The sequence below is a fragment of the Hemiscyllium ocellatum genome, chromosome 32 (assembly GCF_020745735.1).
Source record: "Hemiscyllium ocellatum isolate sHemOce1 chromosome 32, sHemOce1.pat.X.cur, whole genome shotgun sequence".
In the NCBI taxonomy this organism is placed as follows: domain Eukaryota; kingdom Metazoa; phylum Chordata; class Chondrichthyes; order Orectolobiformes; family Hemiscylliidae; genus Hemiscyllium; species Hemiscyllium ocellatum.
In genome coordinates this window covers 41,676,380-41,700,668 of record NC_083432.1, presented here as the reverse complement: position 1 = coordinate 41,700,668, position 24,289 = coordinate 41,676,380, and the positions used below count along the sequence as shown (strand labels likewise).

Genomic DNA, 24,289 nt, shown 5'->3' with positions numbered 1-24,289 from the left:
GTATTGTGTGTATTTCTGGTCACCACTTATAGGAAGGATGCAACTGTGCTGGAGGGGGTGAGGAGATTTACCAGGATACTTTAGCTATGTTGAGAGGCTAGATTAGCTTGGTTTGTTTTCTTTGGAACAGGGAAGGTTGAGGGGGTACCTGATAAAGCTGTATAAGATTATGACGGGCATGGACATTGTGGATAGAAAGCAGCTGATCCCTTACATGAAGGGTCAAGAACAAGGGACACACTTTTAAAGTGAAAGGCAGGAAGTTTAGAGGGAATTTGAGCAAAATCTTTTCATCCAAAAGATGGTGTAGGTGTGGATGAGTGCAAGTAGCGGTATATTCTTGATAGCACAGATTCGATGAGCCGAAGATCCTGTTTTGTACTTTATCGATCTATGATTTACATAATTAAGGGAGGATGCATTTTGGAACTAGCTACAAGAGATGGGCATCAAAATTGACAGTGCAAGTAAAACTAAGAAAAGCAATATTTATGATAAACTTGGAGATTGTTAGAATAAATAGCCTTTTGCTACCAAACAGATTTGTATATTTTTGCATATGGAAACACAACTTTAAACAGAAGAGCTTGAATATTATGAAATTTTCAGAACAATCGAAGTATCATGCTGGCTATGAAAGGGTCACCACATTATAATATAAGGGAAAGAAGAGCAGATAGGAAGGGCACTGTTGAGAGATTAAACACAAGCTGATGTCTAGAGTTTCTGGGATTAAAATGCTCCAGCATTGCAGCTACATGTTTTGTTTCTGTATTCCTATACACATTACACTCAAGTAAATTTGACAAAAATACCTGTAGTGTTAACAAATCTGGGCTGGATTTGCCCATTGAATCATCACTGATCTGAGGATCGGAATGAGTCAGCAATCAACTTTTGTGAATGATAAATTATCAAGACATTCTTCACTTTGATTACATAGCATAACCTATACCCAATTCTCCTGTATGTGCCAAATCTTGGTACATCAACCCAAAAAAAAATAAAGTCCAAGGTTCAGTCTCACCTCAGAACAACAGTAAGGGAAAAATGGTCAGATTTCCTGTACCTGCTTGGTGGAAATGGGAGCGAATAGATTTACCTGAAAATAGGATCAGCTGGACTGTCATCTTACCTGGTTTCCCACAATTTGCTGAATAATAATGAAAGCATTTCTATAGCAACTTTAACATAATAAAACGATTCAAAGTGTGTCACAGGAGTGTAATAAATAAGCCTCCAACACAGCCAAAATTACTTCAATCTCAGACCATATCACTGCTAATGTTCGCAGTACATGGAACCAATTTCTGTGATTCAAGATTGAAAATTCTATGGCCCACTCGACCTGGATTCTGCAATATACTAATTGATCTGAACATATTTATGCATTCAAATATTTATTGCATATATTTTAAATTTGTAAAGGGCCATAATGACAAATATTATCTCAATTTGAATTACAAACTAGTACGTATTTCAGAAGTAGATGCAAGAAACTATAGTTCATATAGAAATCTTCTAAAGAAATGGAACTGTGTATGACACAGAGGAATTATTATATAATCTGCACAATGCAAAAAGAAGCCATTCAGCCTATTGAGCTTGCACTGACACATCTCCCACCCCCTCCCAAGACTATCTCACCCAGACACTGCCCTATCCTTTCCCCATAAATACACATTTTCCACGGCCAATCCACCTAACCGGCACACCTTTGGACAGTGGGAGGAAACCAAAGCACCCAACGGAAATCTGAGCAGACACAAGGAAAACATGCAAACTTCACACAGACAGTAAACGGAGGTGAATCCAGGTCCCTGGCACTGAGAGGCACTGTTCCTGCCCCTATATAGAATAGATATTTCTCTTTCTTTTCTGAAGCTACCATAAGATTTGCGTTAAACAGTGAATTTGCCGGCATTATGTGTGAGACCCTGTCCAGAAGTCTTTTTCAAAAAAAAAAGACTGCAAGTAAAAGTATGACTATAAGCAGACAGGATCAATTTTTGTTTCAAATCATTGATGGGCAACCAAAGAAATCAGAAGCTTTTTGTTATAGCACAGGTAGAGTTGAGAAATTGAGAGGATAAAAACAGTTGTCTATTAATTTTCATTATTCAGCTGGGTTTCTATACAGAAAACGTAATAACTAGAAGGAGTAGTCCTTTGAGTCTGCTCCATTTAATACGATCATGGCTGATCTCATCTCAGCCTCAACTTCACTTTCCTGCCACTTTCCATAACCCTTCAGCCCATTACTAATTTAAAACTGGTCTATTACATCCTCAGATTTACTCAACGTATCCACCACACTCAGACGTAGTTTCTCATCGGTTTTGAATTTTCTACCCCTAACACATTCTAGATTGTTCCACGAGGAAACATCTTCTCTACATTTTTGCCAATCCTATTTAGCACCTTACATACCTCAATTAGATCTCTTCTCATTCTTATAAACTACAGCCTAAACTGTTCAATCTCTCTTCATAGGATAAACTCATCTCTGGAATCAATTGAGTGAACTTCTTCTGAATTGCCTCCAATGCATTACATCTGTCCTCAGACCTGGGGACCAAAATTGTTTGCAATAAGCCATGTGTGACTCAGTAGTGCCTTTTCCAGTTGCAGCAACACTTCCTACTCTTATACTTAATTGAAGGGCTTCAGCTCTGGGTTTACGATGTAAAGCCCTGAACCCTCAGAGGTCAGCAGGACAAGTGATTTATCCAGATCTTTGCAGAAATTGTAAATGTCCTTCTACTTTGTCTTTCAACAAATTACACCTGATGACTGTTTTTTATTCTTTAAAAACTTTGACTTACAGTCCGGAGAGAATGATCTCTCATGAACCATGTTTCTTTTCCAAAACTTTTCAGTGACTTCATAATTTGATGTGACAGTTACTGCAGTATTATTCAATTAATCGAGTAATTAATGCTGAGTATTTTAAACATTTTTGAATAACATGAGTGCATCCTGATTGGCAGATTGGTGGTGTCCCTCAAGGATGCGCAGACTTGCAAAATGCAAATTTATGAATTATATCAAGAAATTCTTCAAAGAATGATCAAATACGTGGTGGATTCCAGATGGAGTAGTGGAAGCAACAACCTTGGAATAACTTGAAAAACAATCAAATACCGAAAATTCATTCAGAATCTGCCATATGGAATTAATATTCCAAAAACATCTTGTCACAAAAGCTTTGCCTCAGCCCAGTCTGCTCAACTTACCGTGAAAACTTTCACTCTGGGTCAAAAGACGTCCAAAACACTAAAATGAAGTCGCACTAGTAAAACATTCAGGAAACACTGGAGCAGAGAAATGATATCCATCCAAGTTTGTAGATGGAATTAAGTTAGAAATCCAGCAAAAAAAAACAAAGAACTGTAGATGCTGGATATCCCAGCTAATTGTTTCGAAGGAGGCATGAAGAATGGACTTGGGGCAGATTACGGATGGGCAAAACTGCAACAGGTGAAGCACCAAAATCAAGGAGGACTGACTGGAATTTTTTTAATGTCAAAGAACTGTGAATTGAGAATGAGAAGAGAGATTTAGATGTCCAGGCCCTCACTAAAAGCTGCACAAATAGGAAGTAATCTAAAAGACAATGACATGATAACTACAGAAAAGAAAAACCATTTTCGAAATATTATGATTGGTGCGAGGCAGTCTGCACTTTGAACCTATTTTCTCATTCAAATAGATCATTGCAGGTGTTTATCCCAACCTTACTTCCTGACATTTCTCCATGTAGCTTAACATCCTTGCTGAAAAATATCCAAGCTGAAAATATGTTGCTGGAAAAGCGCAGCAGGTCAGGCAGCATCCAAAGAGCAGGAGAATCATTCCTGAAGAAGGGCTCATGCCCGAAACGTCGATTCTCCTGCTCTTTGGATGCTGCCTGACCTGCTGCACTTTTCCAGCAACACATTTTCAGCTCTAATCTCCAGCATCTGCAGTCCTCACTTTCTCCCTGAAAAATATCCAATTCAATCTTAAGTACAGCAAGTGTAAACTTTTGAGAAAGGTAGTTATAGTTATCCATTGCCCTGTGTGTGAAAGATTAATAGCAATTTCACTCCCAAATGATCTATTTCTAATTTTAAGATTATGGACCTTATCTGTACTGTCCCAATTAGGCAAGAGGCTTCCTGTACGTAACCTATCAAATCCCTTTACCACATTGCACATACTGCCCTCATTTGATCTCAGCCTTTCAGAATGACTACCCTTCCCATCACCACAGGATACAGCAGTTTTGTAAATGACTCCAGAAGTTTTGCATCTAATGTACTCCATGCAGGCCCATCCACATGTTTAATACGCTGTGTGCAAGAAAGAGCTCTTGATGCCAGTCATAAATATCACAGACTCAAAGTAGTCTAATATTGAAACAGGTTATGTGGTGCATCCAGCTCTATGCTGATGCAACTTTGTGGATGAAATCCTGAGTCAAAGCTATTCTCACTTGCTCTCCATATATGCGCAAAGGCTAAATTGTCTTAGTAAAGACATTTCTTCCAGTTTTCCTTTTCAATCTTTGAGTTTAAATGTGTGAACTCTTGCTGTAGTCTCACCAACAAGTGGAAACACTTGAACACTATTTACCTTCGAATTCTTCATAATCTTGAAGACCTCCAATTACACCCACCTCTCAACTATAATGAAGAAAAAGCCATCAACTTCCTCGATCTTTGTCTGTAACTAATCACTCAGCCATGAATCAATACTGCAATTTCTCCGTTCCTTCCTGTAAAATGGCATCCAAGACTCTCACCATGACCAAAGCAGAAACTTGGTGTCACACTTACAAGGATCATGACACCAAAACAAAAACACAAATGCTTTCTTAAAACATGTTCGAGTCAATTATGATGAATAGAATCAATAATGTTTTTACTTTTGCATGGGAATTCCAATGATGTAGTCACTAAAAACATGCTGCCATGTTACGTATTATACTTGGACTTAAACCAAAGCATATTGTAACAGCTCCCCACAATGAGCCATCAGGAGCAACATTCTGATGCACAGCAAGCTGCCATATGCCATCAATAAAAATAACACTTTTCCTGACGTGACTGGCAACAAATTTAATTGCTTGTTTCTTGCAGCCACACATATCACCTGTGATTTAAAAATAGAAGAACGCTCTCCCCACTATTCCAGAGGTTAATTATATTAATCTTCAATGACAGTAGTTGAGTATCTGCAGCTTGTGATGTCGCCATTCTGCACATGAAAATAAGATTCCCAAAGACAAGTTCTGACCATAACATCAGAATTTGCAACAAAGGACATTTTATATATAGATCCAAATGTCAAAACTGGCTGTATTCTTTCTTAATCCAACTCATTCTGTCAGACTGCAACATGTTTTTAATCTACTTGTATTCCTCAGTTTACACTTTTTCCTATAGACTAAATATTTATTTGAAATCTACACCTAATGTTACCCGATTGTTACTTCTTAATTACCCACTGTGCTATCCATGTCTTGAACTATGGACAAATTTTTGACAGGGTCTTCATTAATAATCCTCAAGCTGAATGAGCTGGACATAATGAAATAGGAAGAAATGGGAAGACACTGTCAGGTACACTGCAATTGTTACTGAGTTCTTATTTCATTATATCATAATAACAATTTCTGAAATGCGTAGGTCCTCAAAATAGTGCTTTTAACTCTCTGACTGGTGTACAGTCCATTAAATGTAGCCACTATGAGTACTAGAAAGCTACTCAATCTAGGGCAGTAAAAACAGAAAACGCTGGAGAAATTCAGCAGGTTTGGCAACATCTAACAGAGTTTATGTTCTGAATCCAAAGACTTTTCTATTTCGCTCTCCACAGAACTGCCAGACCGGAATTTCTCCAGCATTTTCCATTTTTATTTCAGATTTCCAGCACACAAATGTTGCTTTTATTTGACCAAACGTAGGCTGAGTTTCATATCTCACCCTGTTGCTGCATCCATAGCATATCCATTTTTCAATGGTAATCACTGAATCGACAGCAAAAATTGGATTTTAAACAAATGCCCCCAAATCCAGGAATAAAGGCTTTTAAGATCAATCAATTTTCAAGTGTCTTCATGTACACAAAAGGTATCATTTCTAACTCAGTAATAAAATGTATTTCATCTCTCATCCATTATGTTTGATCTCTATTCTACATGCAAAGCTCTTACCTGCACCGCGGTTTGGTGGCTCTCTAGCAGGTGGTGGCGGTCGATTTTGGGAAGGTGAAGGAGATGGAGGGGGAGGAGCAATTCCTCGCACTGGTCCCGCTGACTTGCGTGATAACGAGTTGTGCCTCTGCGGCAATTCTGGGGCAGCCTCGTTTCCAGGACTAGAAGGACCATTATGTACATGGGGAGGTTGCCTGTAAGGTGGGGGAGGGGGTGGTAGAGGTTGGCTCTGAATGTTACCAAGCCTAGGATTGATTGGTGATGGGGGAGGCTTGGCAGAAGGAGGGGCAGGAGGTCCATCTCTATTGCCAGGAGTCCTTTGTCCTGGGGTAGGAGGCAAAGGTTTTTCTCTGTTGTATGGTCCACTGGAATGAGTTCTGCTGCTATGCACAGGTGGCGGAGGTGGATTTGAACGTCTTCCAATTGGAGGAGGTGGCGGCGGTGCTGACGCACTGTGCCTCACACCACTGGCACTACTGGGGCGGGATGTGCTAGAAAGATCAGGTAATGAAGGCCGATGAACTCTTGGAAGCTCTGGAGGAGACGTTTTACTTTGTGCGTCAGAATCATCACTGTATCGGTTAGTACTGGAAGGAGGTCGAGGAGCAGCAGATCTTGATCCAGGTGGATTTAGTGCCGTTCTACTGGGTGCAGGATCTGAAATAAAAATAACATGCAGCTGAAATGTGAAGTGCTTTAAAAATTATACCCTAGGCTCCTTGATGATCTTTTGAGATTGCCCCTAACTCATGAACGATAGGGATTTGGACTCTGCAGTTAACTGGTCAGCAGTAGAACAGCACACCCATACCTAAGCCAGCCTTACTGAGAGTACATCAGCAAGGATGAAACTGGGAAATAGAAATAGGCATATTATCCACTCAAACAAAAAGCCAACCAGCACCCACTAGCAGGGCTGACTTGTGTGTGCCCATGACACATTTTACAGAAAAAAACTGGAACATGAAAGAAAAGGGGAGAAGTTATAATTTTTCCAATATTATAACATGGCTACCTATTCAAATTCAAAGGCATTATATAAATTAGGTTGGTATCTACACGTTCTAGCTGCAGTCATTGGACGTTAACTGGGGATACAAATCCTTGTTGCTTTTCTCCATTATTATGAACTTTTGGGCAAGGGAAAGCATTGCAAAAAACTATGGAAAATATACATGTTCCACCACTTCAGTTTTAACATTATTGAGTATTTGCCAACTAGAGGTAGGGGAAAATCAGTTATGCAATTATGTTGCTGCCCTTCACCTCTTTTGACAGGAAAACTGGAGCAAGGGACAGATTACTAAGTTCACAAACCCAGCACAAGTTGATCTTACCCACACTTCTGCAATACCTCAATTAACATGGACAAAGCAAGACATTTTATTGATTCATTAAAAAGTAGTTTTGCCTTCCATTTACACAAGACATTTTTTTATTCTTCCAGGGGTTGTGGCTGTCAGTGGCAAGACCAGGATTTGTTGCCCTTTCCCATTCTTAACTGTGCTTGAGAAGGTGGTCCTAAGCAGCTTTCTTGAACTGCTGCAGTTCATCTTGTGTAGGCACTTCCACAGTGCTGTTAGGAAGAGAATTCCAGCACTTAGTTACAGCAACAGTGAAGGGACGGTTATTTGGCTTGGAAAGAAACTTACCTGTTGAGGCAGTATTCTCAAGCATCTGCTGTCCTTACCCTTCTCAGTGGCAAGAGGTCATAGATTGGGAAGGTGCTCCCAAAGAAGCTTTGGTGAAATGCTGACGTGCATCTTGTACATGTTACACATTGGTGTGATTTAACGAATATTTAGGTTGGTAGATGGGGTGCTGGTTAACTGGACTGCTTTTGTCCTGAAACATTACAGTCTTTCGTGTTGTTACTTCACCAGGTTGACATCCGATTTTTAGGCATACCTAACATTGCTCGGGACATGTCCTTCTGCATTCTTCAGTGAACCAGAGCTAATCCCCTGGCTTGATATTAACAGTAAAGAAAGTGATATGCCACATCATGAAGTGACGAACTGCAGCAGAATACAATTCTGCTGATGGCCCACAGTATCTCATGGATGCCAGCTTTGAGCTGCTAGATCTGCTCTGAATTGATCACAGCTAGCTTGGCGGTAATGCCACACAACATGAAGTGTGCACTGTATGAAAATGAGAGTGTCATTTCAAGGATCATGTGGTGATCACACTGTACCTATACTGTAATGGACAGATGCATCTGTGACAGATTGGTTGGTGAGAATAAGGCCTTGTAGTTGTTGGCTCCCAGTTGTTACTGTCCTGGCAAAAGTGGCCTGCAGAACTCAGTCAGCAGGCATGGCATTCATCCACAAACTCCAACAACAAACACATCGACCTGGACCCAATATACCAACCACTACAGCGGACAGCTGAAACTGACAACCGGAAGCGGCAAGGACAGACCACTATAAATACCGGAAGAAACATCAAAGAAGCGCTTCGCAGGAGGCTCCAAAGCACTGATGATGTCGCCTAGCCAGGGAACAAAACGTTTGCAACAAGAACTTCCAGTTCGGCGAACAGAACCACAACGACGAGCACCCGAGCTACAAATCTTCGCACAAACTTTGAACAAAAGAGAAATTATGCTGGTCTACTTTAGTGTCTGATCCACAAGATGGAATTTGACAGAATTTGATACAATACTGTCTGAGTACTGTCGAGAGTGTCGTACTGGAGAAGCACAGCAGGTCAGGCAGCATCCGAAGAGTTGGAGATGTTTCGGGGATCTGCTATGCTTTTCCAGCACTCTCGACTCTGATCGCCAGCATCTGCAGTCCTCACTTTCTACTCTACGGTGAGAGTATTGTACCAACTGCCAATAGGATCATGTGTACATATCTACAATGGGATTTGTTTATTGCTGGTCCGTTTGTTTTTTAATGGTACACTATATTGTGCCATAAAGTTTTTCAGAACTAAAGTTATTAGTTTAAATACTTATTATCAGAACGCTTTTATTGATAACCAGTTATTTCCAAGAGTACTACAGTCATTATTCCAACAGTCACCCAGCTGAGCCTCTCTAAACTAAGTGGAAGAGCGTCACGCTGGAAGAGCACTGCAAGTCAGGCAGCAAACGAGGAGCAGGAGAGTCAACATTTCGGGCAAAAGCTCTTCATCAGGAGTAGGTTATGCTCGAAGCGTCAATTCTCCTGGTCCCCGGATGCTACCTGACCAGTTATGCATTTCCAGCACCACACTCTTCAACTCTGATCTCCAGCATCTGCAGTCCTCACGTTCTCCTAAACTAAGAAGCGGGGATGACTCAAAATACCTGAGCTGTCTCTGTGACCTACTGGACGAAGCTTAGGAACACCACCCTGAAATAAGCCACCGATTGATGGGACTGGTCCTCCAGAAACAGGTCCTGCACCAAATCCTCCACTGCCGCCACCACCACCACCACCTCCTCCTCCTTTCGGAGCTGTAGTTAAAGAAAAACAATTCATTAAAGTTATACCAAAGTAATTTTCCTCATGATGGATTTCAGTGACTCCATTCCCATATTACATAGCACAAACTGATAAACTTCAGGCCAGGCATAAATCAGCAACCAATATAAATCTATATGTGTGAGTGTATTCCTGTCAGTGGATTATTCAGCCAGAGGAGAAAAAATAGTAAGTCAATGAAGATTACTATTGTCTGTTAAATTTCTTGTATGGTGCTCTTCATTCATCATCTCACACTGGCTTCAAAACGAAGGAGAAAGTACCAGGGTTCCACCATAATGTTCCAGAACTCAAACTGCTCCATCCAAACAGGCACCAAGCATAAAAAGATAAAAATTAACTAGTCGTGTTGTGGAGGTTTTCACAGAATTTAACTGGACTTTGGACGAAAATATCACAAATCCACCACTACAGTTTACTGAAATCCTATTAACATCACTGCTCTTTACTTTCAGCACTTACTTTCAAGAATTGGGGCACTTCTATCATTTACATTGGTCACTTTTCGAAGTTTGGCTCCCTTTGTGATATCATTTAAGAGTGCACCTCGATTACGTTGTTCATCTCTGGTCAATTTAGGTGTAACTGTATTTGCCTGGTTAAAAAAGTTGAAATGAACAAAAACCATACATTTTTAAATACTTTGCTATAAATCTCTTGGCAAACTGCAACTGTATATATCAAAGACTTTTCACAATAAATTCTGATTAAAGCATTGGAGTGCAGCATGGAGTCAGGGTGCACCCTCTTCCTATGTAGTCTTACACAGGAATGCAAAAACATATTAGACATCATCTAAGCGATGCTGTTATATACAAAATATTTTAAAGATCAAAGTCAGTGGTGCTTTGACTGAAATTGCTCAAACTGTCACAGAAAGTGTTTGCATGCCTTGTCTTACCTGATTAAAGGTTGGTGGAGGGGGTGCAGCAGGTGGGGGTGGGGGTGGTGGAGGTATTGGCATATTTTCCCACTACCTGCTGGTTCAATCTCTGTTGTATTTCACACAGTGTTATGGGTCATTAATATACCTAAAAAAGAAAGCAAACACTGAGCAATTAGAGTACAGGTTTATTTTACATCAATAATTGGTATTTTAATTACCTGTCCCCTTAAATTTTCTCCAACCATTTCCAGCAAGCACTGATTTATTATTGGGAACTGATCCAGAGATGACCACCAATCTTCCAGTATTGCAATTACAATCAATCTCCAAACATAAATCAAAGCAACATTTATGTGCAGAAATTCAACTGGTGCATGACCAGTGCAGACTTTGTTATCCTTATTCAACATACACACAATGCCTTTTCAAACAGAGTAATAAGATAGAAATCAGGAGTAGTAAGTTAGCCAAAGCTACTGATTTGCAACTCACTCAAAAACAGAGTTATAGTCTCCAATCTTTACAATAAAGGTTAGAAATAGGCAATACTACTTCACACAGCTCAGATGTTCTTTGTTTTATTTGAATTATTCTCCACCTTTTTTATTCCTTCCTGAATATAAACAATGTTTAGATATTTAGTTAACCTAATTATGAAAGCGATTTATGAAATGTCCTCTTTTCCCTAATGATAAATCCAGATTCCTCAATACTTTCCCAAATTAAACTTTCAGCAAAATGTAATCAAACTGATGCTGTACCCATGACCTTATAACATATGTCATGATATGTTGCAATGTGCTGTAAGAATACTCCTAGTAAAGGTACAATAATATAAAAAAAAGAGCAGCAATGTACTGGCCAACATTTTGATAGATATGCAAGAAGCGATGATCTGCTTAAGGGTAGGTATCTTGGTCATTTCCGCAAACTGTGGTCTTGCGCTTTTTTCAGTTGCTCTTAACAGCCTCCCACTTTCAATTTCCATGAATAATATGTCCAAAAATAATACATCATGTGTGCCATTCATGTGTGTGCTTGAAAGAAACACAAGCCCTCTTCCAGCAGCTTGCTCCGCCTGGAAGCAACTGTTGTCCCTTGAGGTTCCAGCTCTTCACCACTGAATATTACCTGGACATGAGATGACTCTCAAATTTTCCATAATAAACTCAAGGTTTTTCTCACTTACAATAGCAATTACATGAAGTTAATTTATCACATCTTTTGCTGTGAGACTACTGTCCATTGGCCTACATGAATTCCTCATAACAAAATTCACCTCATTTGGCACTAACAGGAAGATTCCATCAGAAAGGGCACTGGAAATTTAAGAAAGAAATGAAAAATTTGATAAAGATAGAACTGGGAGCATCATCTCCTGATGTTGGTACTGGGGCATAGTTTTGTCAGCGAGTAAACACTACTTGGCATGAATGTGTCCTAAATCTAGGAATTAGGAATACCCCTCCAAAAGAAAATCAAGCTGAAATACCAAAGAATCACTCACTTACTTTTCTTAATTTTAATCCAAAACATCCATCTTGTGCAACCCATTTCCATTTTTTTTTCTCTACCAACATAATATGCACTAATAATCATACAGTCATCCTATTTGCTGCTTTATGTTTAACCTGTCTGCAAGCAGAGTCATTGAGATATACAGCATGGAAACATGCCGTTCGGTCTAATCAGATATCCGAAATTAATCTAGTTTCATTACCCAGCATTTGGCTCATATCTCTCTAAACCCTTCTGATTCATATACCCATTCAAATGGTTGCTCACTGTCACCTTCTTAAGGGCAATTATGGGATGGCAACAAATAGTGGCTTTTCCAGCAATGCTCAGGTTCAATTAATTGAACCTCACACCATGTACGTGGCAGGTACTCATGCGACTCAGCCAACGTTGTCTCTCACATACGCTACAGGCAAGGACGCCCTGAGGCATGGTACATTGGCAAAACCAAACAGAGGCTACAGCAACGGATGAACAGACACCGCAGAATAAACAGACAGGAGTGTTCCCTCCCTTTCAAGAACACTTCAGTGGTCCGGGACATTCGACCTCGGATCTTCAGGTGACCGTCCTCCAAAGCGGACTTCGGGACAGGCAACAACAAAAAGTGGCTGAGCAGAGGCTGATAGCCAAGCTCGGTACCCATAGGGAGGGCCTCAACCGGGTTCATGTCACACTACAAGTGACCCCATTGCAATATACACACACACACACAGACACTCAGACACTCTCACACACCCCCTCTCACAGACTTAAACCCCTCTACGCTCATACACACACGCACACATATACACATATAAGTTTGTGAGGTGAATTTGTACTTGCAGAATTACATTTTACTTTGCTCAAAAACTGCATGAATCACGTAAGATTCTGAAAATCCGTTTTTTAGATTAGAATCAGTCTGACCATTGTGGCACAGACAGCCTCACAGGGAGTTAATACCTTATCTGGGCCAACATGACACCAATTGTTAAAGTGCCCTTCCGAATGTAACTTTTTTTATAAAAGTTTTGCGATTTACGTATGAAAGAACTGATACCAACATGGTCATTCTAAAAGATGAGAGACTTAACAATTCAGGTCTTTTTCAATATATAGTTACATCACACTGGAAACTTTTGCTATAAATTCTGTGTCTTACAATTTTATTCTCCACAATCACCTGATGAAGGACTAATGCTCTGAAAGCTAGTGCTTCCAAATAAACCTGTTGTATCATAACCTGGTGTTGTGAGATTTTTAACCAGGTTCAATGAATAAGTTTTTACAAAGTCTGATTCAGGGATGAAAGTACTACCATTGAATGAAGGTGAACACAATCAAGGTTAACACTCTATTGAAACATTAAATAAAACTAATTGGAGACAAAAGTTTAAAAAAAACATAAATCCTAAATGTACACTTAATTTTCAACAACCTTGTCATCTCTAAGCTCCAGACCATGGAGGCACCAGTTTTGGTTTGTAACAATGGCTGAAATAAATCAATTTTTGTCATATTGATTTTCATAATGTTGCACAATGCCTGGGTTATAACTGCTCTAACAAACTAGACAATAGACAATAGGTGCAGGAGTAGGCCATTCAGCCCTTCGAGCCTGCACCGCCATTCAATATGATCATGGCTGATCATTCCTAATCAGTATCCTGTTCCTGCCTTATCTCCATAACCCTTGATTCCACTATCTTTGAGAGCTCTATCCAACTCTTTCTTAAATGAATCCAGAGACTGGGCCTCCACTGCCCTCTTGGGCAGAGCATTCCACACAGCCACCACTCTCTGGGTGAAGAAGTTTCAAGTTTCAAGCATCCAAGTTGTTAGATGAAGGTGGATAGAAAAAGGTCATAAAGAAATAAGAATTTGCTACTTCTTGTAGTGGCAATCACATTAGGTTTCACATGGTAGATAAGATCGCTGTCACAAGAAAAGATGAAACATCAGTTTGCATATTCAATTCAGATGAAGAGGAATCCCCAACCAGTTAGTGCACAAACAATGTCATATCAAAAAGTATAACACTATTAGTACAGGTTGTTCTGTTATAGTACGTACTTCATTAATGCAAATTTGCTGTAACATGATTGACGAATTGGGGGCACTGTTTCTAAAGTGCGACTTCTCTAGTATGCAGGGTCACACAAGAACTCAGCAATCACGTTATAGAAGAATACCTGTATTGCACACAACTGTCGGCCTAGATTATATGCTAAACCTTTGGAGTGGAACTGGAATCTTTCTTCTGACTCATACGCAGTTTGTTGCGCTTTTCATTATTTTTGTCTGAAAACTGCTTCCCCAATTACTGGATCCACTCCCAAACAGCTTAATCAACAGGACTTGAGAGAGCATCTCACCTTTCAAAGGAATAGGAATCAGCCAGAAAATTGCATCAGCTAATGCCCTGACAGCCATGTCCTCATGAGTTCATGATGTGGAGGTGCCACTGTTGGACTGGGTTGGACAAAGTTACAAATCACACAACACCAGGTTATAGTCCAACAGGTTTATTTGGAAGTACAAGCTTGTGGAGCGCCGCTCCTTCGTCAGGTAGCCAATGAAGGAACAGCATTCCAAAACCTTGTACTTCCAAATAAATCTGTTGGACTACAACCTGATGTTATGTGATTGTTAACTCATGAGTTCAACCAGTTCTTACCTTCTCTCAAACTGTCCATTCAAATAGCCCACTGTGAGATTAACTACACTAGGTGACAATTACTTTGATCAGTGTTCTTTCAAGGTGTGAAACACCCATAAAATCATCATCGCCTTGGATATATTTATGGCTGAATTTTAAACAAAAGTGACATCAATCTGTTTTTCCATCGGTTTGTCTGGAACATTGCCAATCTGTTGACAGCTGCTGTTTCGATAAAATTTCGAAGCTTACTCAAAGCAGCATCACAATCAGCAGTGTGCAAACTACAGTGACCTGCTTTAGTTGTCTGGGCACGTCCTTTAGGAGTTGTGCAAAATGCTTGTTTTTGTGCATTGGGATAGGTACTGCAGCCATGATGAGTCATTATTGATGTGGTTACTCTCAGGCTTCCAATTGTTTTAATCATGCAGGGTTAACATGCTGCTTGAAAACTTTTCAGTAAGTCATTAAGCAATAATTCAGTGGTGTGCATTATTATTTTCAAATTTGTGAATTATTACTTGTCTGGGCAATGAATGTATCTCCAATCCAACTGAATAACTGGATATAGTTATCTGACATGTTCAGCAACTGAACTGCAAATTCTACAAAATAGTTTCATCACTGACAGTATTTCTGCGAGCTAAGTTACTGCATTTAGAATGCTCCAGGCAATTCCAAATGTTCTAACTGCTATTTTTTAAACAAAATGGATTCAAGCACTTGCTGTAAACATATTGCTGCATCAAAGCTTACAGAGACATAGAAACTAGGAGGAGTAGGCCATTTGACCTTCGAGCCTGCTCAGTATTTCAATATCAAGGATAATTTATTTTATAAGCCATGGCTAAGCCAAATTTCCTGTTTTATTACTGCGCCAATTAATAATTGTTGGTAATCTTGCACACCTTGTTTAAATATTAGCCATTGTCTATTCATTTTTAGTAAGGTTCTGCAAAACTTCCTTGCTAATTCAACCTAATACAACTATAGTTCCTTTTATCCAGATTTAGGACTTAATTTCAGGTTAAGCTACTTCATTCTCCACCTTAATGAAGAATTCTACCATATATGGTCACTGTTCACCAAAGGACCACATACAAAATAATTATCAATGCATCCTTTTTTTTATGGCACAGTAAACATTAACTGTTCGAATAATGGCCTGCCTTGATGGACACTTGCTAGTTTGCTGCTCTGGCTGAGAATCATCTCTGATTTTAGGATATGCTCAGTAATGTAAAATCTGCCTGAACTTCTTGTGATATTTTAGCTTAGAAGAAGAAAACAAAACCATACATGCGGTCAATACCTTCAGCCATACATGTGCCATCTTATTTGCCATGGAGTCCAGGCAAATATACAATGAAAACTTGTGAAACATTATGTAAAAGAAAATAAAACTCAATATTTGTCCTCCTCTCAGCCAGTTCATCCAGTGAGTTATTAAGCCTCTCAAACATGAACAATCCTCAATTCAATCCATAAATTCAGATATCCTGATCTGGGACAGGATCTGCATTAAGGATATTGCATTAAGATTCAATGCCCAGTTTAAGAGGAGGAGGAAAAAAAAACAGCAAGCTATTATTCCTTTTCTTCTATTAAAATGATTCCTGCCAGATATTTAGCAAGGATAGAATCTGATTTGATTGCAGTATCACACTTGTCAAATTGTTATGAGTTCACATAACACCAGACTGATATTTCTTAGTAGATGAAGTTAAGAGACATCAAAATTCAAAGCCTTAGAAAACAGACTATTCAACTCATTTTGTATAAATGCATGTTAATTAAAGGTGACAACATTAAATACAGCAGGTAAAATTCCAAACTGATCTTCCCTACAGTACAAGACTGTAATTATAACAGAAGCAAAACAGAAAATGAAAAGTACATATTAAATGCAATCTAAAACTCATGTTAAAGTATAAATAATTTGCCAATTACTAAAATAGAATCCTTGTGAAAAACTAGAATAATCACATCAGATTTTATGCAATACTCTCACTTTAACATAAAAAGACTTTCAACTAGTTCTGAGGCACAGACTGCATTACAGCACAGAATAAATCTGATATCATGGGCATTCTTCTCTTTATAAATTGTCCCTAATTCATAAAGGATTTAATAGTGGAATTAAGCACCTAACTTAAACTATATAAACTATAACCTCAAATTATATATACTGATAACCATTTCTTAAAAATGGAATTAAAAAAACCAAGAGAACCGCAGATGCTGAAAATCAGAAACAGAAATCGCCGGAAAAACTCAGCAGGTCTGGTGCCATCTATGAAGAGAAACCAGAGTTCTGAAAAAAAGGTCACTGGATTTCTCTCCACAGATGTTAAGGGTGTGGTGCTAGAAAAGCATAGCCAGTCAGGCAGTATCCGAGGATTAGAAGAATCGACGTTTCGGCATAAGCCTTTCATCAGGAATCCTGACTTTCGAATTTCCAGTATCTGCAGACCTCACTTTCTCCTCTCCACAGATGCTGCAAGATCTGCTGAGGTTTTCCAGTAATTTGTTTTTGTTTCTTACAAACTGATATTTGAACTGAGAGAACTTGCTTTAAATGAAAAAGTTGAGATTAACTGAGCAGTGTCAACATGATGAGATTTAAAACTTGCAAATGAGGAAGAGAATAAATGAAAAATAGATTAGAAAACAAAAAATGAGCTTAGTTAATTGGTAGAAGTTCAGGACAAAGCAATCTGTTCAGCCTAATAGTTGCTCCACCCGTCAAAAATAAATCCTTCTTCCAATGGCATACTGTGGCTGTAGTATGTACTACTTACAGAATGCAGTGGCACAGTGTCAAGACTTCTTTAGATTTACCTTCAAAACCCAGAATATCCACTACTTATTGCTCAAATCCATGCTTCCCTCTCACCTCCACCAAAATCACAATGTGCGCCAATTTGGACATGGCTCACCATTCCTTTATCTACTTAAAAGCATCAACTACCTACTTAAAAGCACCGTGGGAAAGGGCTTCAGTACTTAAATTGCATCATCACTTAGTTAAGACAACTCGGGCATAAATACATGTCTTATCAGCAACAACACCATCCAGAAGTCTAAATCTCAAAATCTGTATTATTTATAAGATACCATGAAAAGGAAACATAAGACAAACAATAATTTAACAAAGACATAACTTAATAGCTAGTAAGTTGATACATAAAGTTCATACTGTGGGGTCCATCAACTGTTATAATTACTGACTTCTCTAGATAACAGTTAGGACCAGAATTTCAAGGCTGAGCTTACCCAATCAGAACTTAAGAATTTTAGTTAAATCACTACAGTCAATTCTTTACAGTGTAGCTAAAAGAAATTAAATTAGTAATATTTTAAATATGAAGAACATTTCGAAGTGATTAATACTAACTAATCTAGCCAATGATATGAAGACAACAGAGTCTGGATTAGAGTGGTGCTGGAAAAGCACAGCAGGTCAGGCAGCATCCCAGGAGCAGGAAAATCAACGTTTCGGGCAAAAGCCCTTCATCAGGAATAGAGGATGCTCCCTGACTTGCTGTGCTTTTCCAGCACCACTCTAATCCAGACTCGGGTTTCCAGCATAATGTGGAATGCTCTTTAAAACAACAGGAAGCACTACTATAATGTATTTCAGAAGAACATTTTTTTCTCTTCAAGGTATGAATCAATGGTGAGGGAATGGAAAGCAGATCATTCTTACAGAGAGCTGGCATGAATGCCAATGGACTGAATGTTTTTTTTGTGTAAAATATTATTCTGATGTTCAATATTTGAGGTAATTCAGTGAACAGTCTTGGAAATTTGCTTCAGCACAACTATTTAAATTTCTTTTTGTTTTCAATCAGGCACCTACTTTAAAAGTTAACTTGCTCTTTTAGTACTTTTACTGTCACTTCTCAATATGTTTTCCTGTACACCCCTCCCTTCCCCAACAAGTTAAATCTTGTCAGCAGCAAAAATCATGCTCTCTGATATGAAGCTGGTTGGAGCTTGTGTTTACACACCTTACTGATTTCCTCATTCTGTGCAGAACTAAAAGTGCAGCCTCTTGTCAGATCTGGAGTTACGGAATGTTGCTTGGCCTCATACTCTCAACACATTTTGTGCCCCAAGCTAGGTTTCAAGCTTCCCAGAGTTGGAAAATGCCAATATAAGGAATTTTATGTAAATTACAAAAAAATTAATTACCAAAGTAGATTACTTTTATATGGCGGGGAGTGCTAAACTAAAGGAGGACATTAATTGTATAAAAGCCAAAACCTAAGGTAGACACAGCATTTACTAACTTCAAAAAAAAATCTGAAGCAAGGACTGGAATGTTGGAATTCTCAATGGAGTTTGTCTGAAAGTAAGCTAGTTTGTCTGCAGACAGCACAGGAAATAGCTGGAGTGAAAGACAATCCCAAACTCTGCAGTTCACTGAACCCAAGGGACAGACCATCTCACTCTCCAATCCCATTCTATCACCTCAGGAACAGACACTCAGTGTGTATACTGCTATTAGCATTTCAAATTCTAATTTTTAACCAAACTGTTCAGATATTTTAATTGCAGATGGGACTTGAACCTAGATGACAGCACACTACTATTGTGTCATCAAACGGATATTTTATCTGTTCATTTACCAGATGGAATGAGATCTAATTAAATCATCAGAAGTAATACCAAAATATCAAATGCTTCTTCAGAAACCACAATTCAATTTCATAAAGATTCATTAGCAAAGGTTAATTGCACTAGTGACATTTAGACTCTGATTTAGTTCTGCACCTGAATACCAAAGAACCTGTTAAAATCTTAACTTTTCTAATGGGCATTTAGTAATACTATTTCCTTTAACTGTTATCTTTTAAAACCTGTTTCCTTTATTTTTCCTTCATTGATCCTACACTCAAAGTAAGATACTAGTGCAAAGATAACACGAAAACGAGGAGCTACAAGTTCAGAAGCATTCGAGGTGAGATGAATTTGTGTGTTAATGTGCTTTGGTATTTATTTAAAAGGGCTGTTAACCTGATGGTGCAAGTACAGGTATATGCAAAACCTAGTACAAACGTGGTAATCTACTGGGGCAGGGAAAGGAGGCAACCAAGGGGAAAAGATATACTGCTGAAATTTCCACCTCCAAATTGGTAAGTACTGTAATTTTATTTTGAGATGGACTGAAACAATATGCAAGATATTCAGTTTAAAAGTAGCAAATTAACAAAAGGGATACAATATGAATGTAACAAAACACTCAATGAAATATCAATCAGCCAAGCATTTTCAGGGACTGGATTAATAGTTCTGGTATATGGGCTAGAAATTTTAAATATTGTACTCATGAACTGTTAAGTTGACAATCTTATAAAATTGTTCTTCACAACTCTCCCAGAGAAGTGACAAAAATCAGTACTGCAATCAAACTGGTCGGGTTTGTGCTTATTTGCATGGCTTTGTGAATTAATTGGTGTGTTTAGGCTGTTACAATTGGCATCAATACAAGAGGCTGGAATTGCCCCAGTTATTATGATTAATTAATATTTATTAATTGCAGCGAGGTCATACTGCAGCTTTAGAGAGTCCTGGTTAGACCACACTTGGATCATTATGTTCAGTTCTTGCTGCCCCATTATAGGAAAGATGTGGAAGCTCTAGAAAGGGTGCACAGCAGATTTACCAGGATGCTACCTGGACTGGAGGCCATGTCTTATGAAGAAACGTTGAGTGAGCGAGGGTTTTTCTCATTGGAACTAAGATGGATGAGAGGTGACTTGATAGAGATGCACAAGATGTTGAGAGGTATAGATAGAGTAAGTAGCCAGAGACTTGTTCCCAAGGCAGAAATGTCTATCACAAGGGGACACAATTTTATGGTAACAGGATGAAGGTTTAGGGGAGATGTCGGAGGTAGGTTCTTTACTCAGAGAATGGTGGTCAGCAGTTGTACAGTCAGGTACATTACGGGCATTTAAGCGACTCTTGGATGGGCACATGGAAGTTAATACAATGAAGGGTATGTAGGTTAGTCTGATCTTAAAGTAGAATAAAAGGCAGGCACAACATTGAGAGCCAAATGGCCTGTACTGTGCTGTATTGTTCTATGTTCCAACATTTATTGATTGTTATTAATTAATTAGTATTGGGACTGGTTCATTCCAAAATGTTTTGAGCAAAAGGGACCAGCCTCATCAATACTACCTATAGAGAGAAATGCTGCCAATCACACAGACAATTAAATGAGACTGTATGTAAAAAATGCAATACCATTTAACTTTCACTACAGATACCTAGCCCTGCTTGTTCAAGCTATAGTTGATCACACAATCCACTTCCTATGCCTCTACTCTATTAGAAGCCAAAGATTGGCCAATGGAAGTAGCCAATTTCTCTATACAAGTCACTGATAATTAAGTGTGCTACGATCACACCACTGCATGACAGCAAAGGCAAATTCAGTGAGGTTTGATATCAATAGCTTGACGGTTCTTCTAAAGCAGTGGGTTCAAATCTCAGTGGCATCAGAGACGTGTCACAAGGTGTTCAAACAAGTTTATTTAAACTATTTTAGGCTCTTGTGCTACAGCAGTAGTGACCCTATCTCTGGACCAGGAAGCTCAAATTCAAGTCCCACTGCTTCAGAGGTGTGCAATAGCATCAATGAACAGGTCATTGCATTGATAGACAAAATAATTACACAGAAACTGTAAAAAAAAAGGAACAAACATTGTCTATCCAACTAAGCTTGACTCCTTGAGGGCTAACTGCAGCATTGCATAAACTAAAAAGATATGACCAAAAGAGGCATTTCTGTCCCAAGGCTGTAGCCCAGTAATCTCCTAAGACATGCACAGGGTTTAATATATCCAAAATTTCAGCCTGAATTTCCCAGATGTCTGCGGCTTTTGTTTTAATGTTCATCCAAAATATTATCATTTTAGAAGGGATTGTTTCCTCTTCAACATATCTTATTACAGAAAGACTTTAGATCAAGGCTTTCTCTCTCCCTACAGTTGCAGTGAGCTCTTTTGGAACACATTTCCTCAGAGAAACAAGAGACGACAAGTTAGCCCCTCAAACCTGCTCTGCCCACCCATGAAATCATGGCTGATCTGTGAAGCAACTCCATCTAGCCATTTTTGCCCCATATTCCTTAATATCTTCGGACAACAAAAATCATTCAAAATTAAGAATTAATCAAATGTCAATTATAAGTGTTCTAAACTTTTACAAATCTTGTGTAAAAGCATTTCCCAAGTTCAGTCAAAAATACCTGGCTCTGATGTTGGATGACAATCCCCCATTGTAGGCTTTCCAATAAGAGGAAATAGTTTCTATCTACCCTCTCTTTTGGAGGTTTGTTATCTCAATTAGCTGGATGACTGACCAACTGATTATATATTTTGGTTTGTGTTCACAAAGGAGGGCACAAATAACGTACCAGAAATGTAGAAAGAGGAAATTTAGAGAGAGGAATGTACTCAGGCAAGTCAGTATTAGTAGAGAAAAGGTGATGATGCACTTGATGGGATTGAAGGCCAAGAAATCCCCAAGCCCTAAAAATAGTGGATGCATTAGTGGTCTCCTTCCAAGATTCTGCAGACTCTGGAACAATTTGCACAAATTGGAGGAACCCCACTCACTACTTAAAAGGGTGGGCAAAGAGAAAACCAGGAATATAGACCAGTCAGCCTGATGTCAGTAGTGGGGAAAATGCTATCGTCCATTGTAAAAGAATTAATACCTGAGCATTCAGAAACAGTGGCAGGATCCAACAGTATGGATTTACGAACAGAAAATCATGCTTAATACATCTACTAGAGTTCTTCTAGGATGCAACTAGTGGAAAAAAAACGAAGGGCAGTCTGTGGATGTGATTTATTTGGACACGCAGAAGGCTTGTGACAAAGTTCCACTAAGAGACTGGTGTGTAAAAGAGAAGCACATGGAATTGGGGGCAATATGTTCAGATGGTAAAGACGTTGAAGGCAGACAGGAAACAAAGAGTAGAAATAAATAGGCCTTTTTCTAAATAGCAGGTAGTGACTAGTGGAGTACCAGTACTAGGAGCCCAGCTGCTCACAGTACAGTTTAATGATCTGGATAAAGGAATTAAATGCAGTATCTCCATATTTGCAGACCATACAGAGCTGGGTGGGAAAGTGGGCTTTGAGGAGGACCCAGAAATGCTTCAGTATGATTTGGACAAACTGAGTGAGTGGGAAAATACATACCAGATGCAGTATAATATAGAAAAATGAGAGATTAGCAACTTCAGCAACAAAATTAGGAAGGCAGATTATTATATGAATGACTATCAATTGAGAGGGGGGGAATTTGCAACAAGACCTGGGTGTCCTTATACACCAGTCACTGAAGGCAAGAATACAGGTGCAACAGACAGTAAAGATGATAAATGGTATAGGGCCAAATTACTGCAGATATTAGAATCTGTAGTGAAAATACCAAATGTTGGAGATCACAGTGAGTCAGACAGCTTCCACTGAGAGCAAGCTAACGTTGTCGAGATGACTCTTCATTAGAGCTGAAGTGAAGAAATCATCTAGACAAGAAGTTAGCATGCTCTCTCTCCATGGATGCTGTCTGACTCACTGATCTTCAGCAAGATAAATGGAATGTTGGCCTTCATAGTGAGAGGATTCGAGCAGAGATGGCTTTCTGCAATTGCACGGGGCCATGGCAAGACCATACGTGGAACAATGAAAAAAGTTTTGGTCCCTTTTAGGAAGAATATTTTTGTTGGAGAGTGCAGTGAAGATTTACCAGACTGATTTCTGGGAAGGCGGGACTGGCATACAAACGATGTTGAAACAGTTTATAATTACATTTGTTGAAGTTCAGAAGAATGATGACAAATCTCATAAATCTGAAAGTTTCTAACAAGACTAGATGGGTAGGATTGTCTGACTAACAGTCCAGAGCCAGGGGTCACAGTTTAAATATACAAGGTAAACCATTTCTTCACCACGACAGTGATAAGCTTGTGAAACTTGCTATCACTGAAGATAGTGGAAGCCAAAACATTGTGTAATTTCAAGAAGAGTTGAGTATAGCACTTGGGCCTAAAGGGATCAAACAATATGGGGGAAAGGCAAGAACAGGCTATGACTTGAATGATCAGCCATGATCAATGAATGGCACAGCAGGCTCAAAAGGGCTGAATGACCTACTCTGGCTCCTAATTTCTGTCTTTATGACTAGAATGTGCTGTAGAATAATGGCAACAACATAGTTTCAACTCCCATGTCAGTGGAGGTCATTCACAGAGGTCTATCTTGCTTTAACCAATGCTTAAAAAAGAGTGGATCCCTGTAGGTTATTTACATAACTGGAGAAAGATGCCAATGAAGTATTTGTAATTACCTATCTATTCTTTTCACCTTTCTACTCCTTAACTTTTTACATTTCAGAGAATACAACGGTGATTTTGCAGTCTCTCATAATTCAACTTTGAGAGGTTAAGTACGATTCTGGTAAAACTAAATTGTACTCATCAAATACCAATATAGCCTAAGAAACAGTGACCAGAATTGCTCACGTATTCCAAATGTTGT

The 24,289-nt window shown here is 39.0% G+C and overlaps 1 protein-coding gene across 2 annotated transcripts in view; it reads right to left on the bottom strand.

Moving 5' to 3' along the window:
* Positions 1–24,289, bottom strand: part of wipf2b (WAS/WASL interacting protein family, member 2b) — a 50,935-nt gene that overhangs the window by 8,850 nt on the left and 17,796 nt on the right. For both annotated transcript variants that reach the window (XM_060848745.1, XM_060848744.1), the window contains exons 2-5: positions 10,580–10,709; positions 10,141–10,273; positions 9,501–9,650; positions 6,200–6,856 (exon numbers count right to left, since the gene is read on the bottom strand). In XM_060848745.1, the coding sequence (XP_060704728.1) occupies positions 6,200–6,856; positions 9,501–9,650; positions 10,141–10,273; positions 10,580–10,642 (1,003 nt within the window). In that variant the 5' untranslated portion in view covers positions 10,643–10,709. The remainder of the gene's footprint in view (positions 1–6,199; positions 6,857–9,500; positions 9,651–10,140; positions 10,274–10,579; positions 10,710–24,289) is intronic.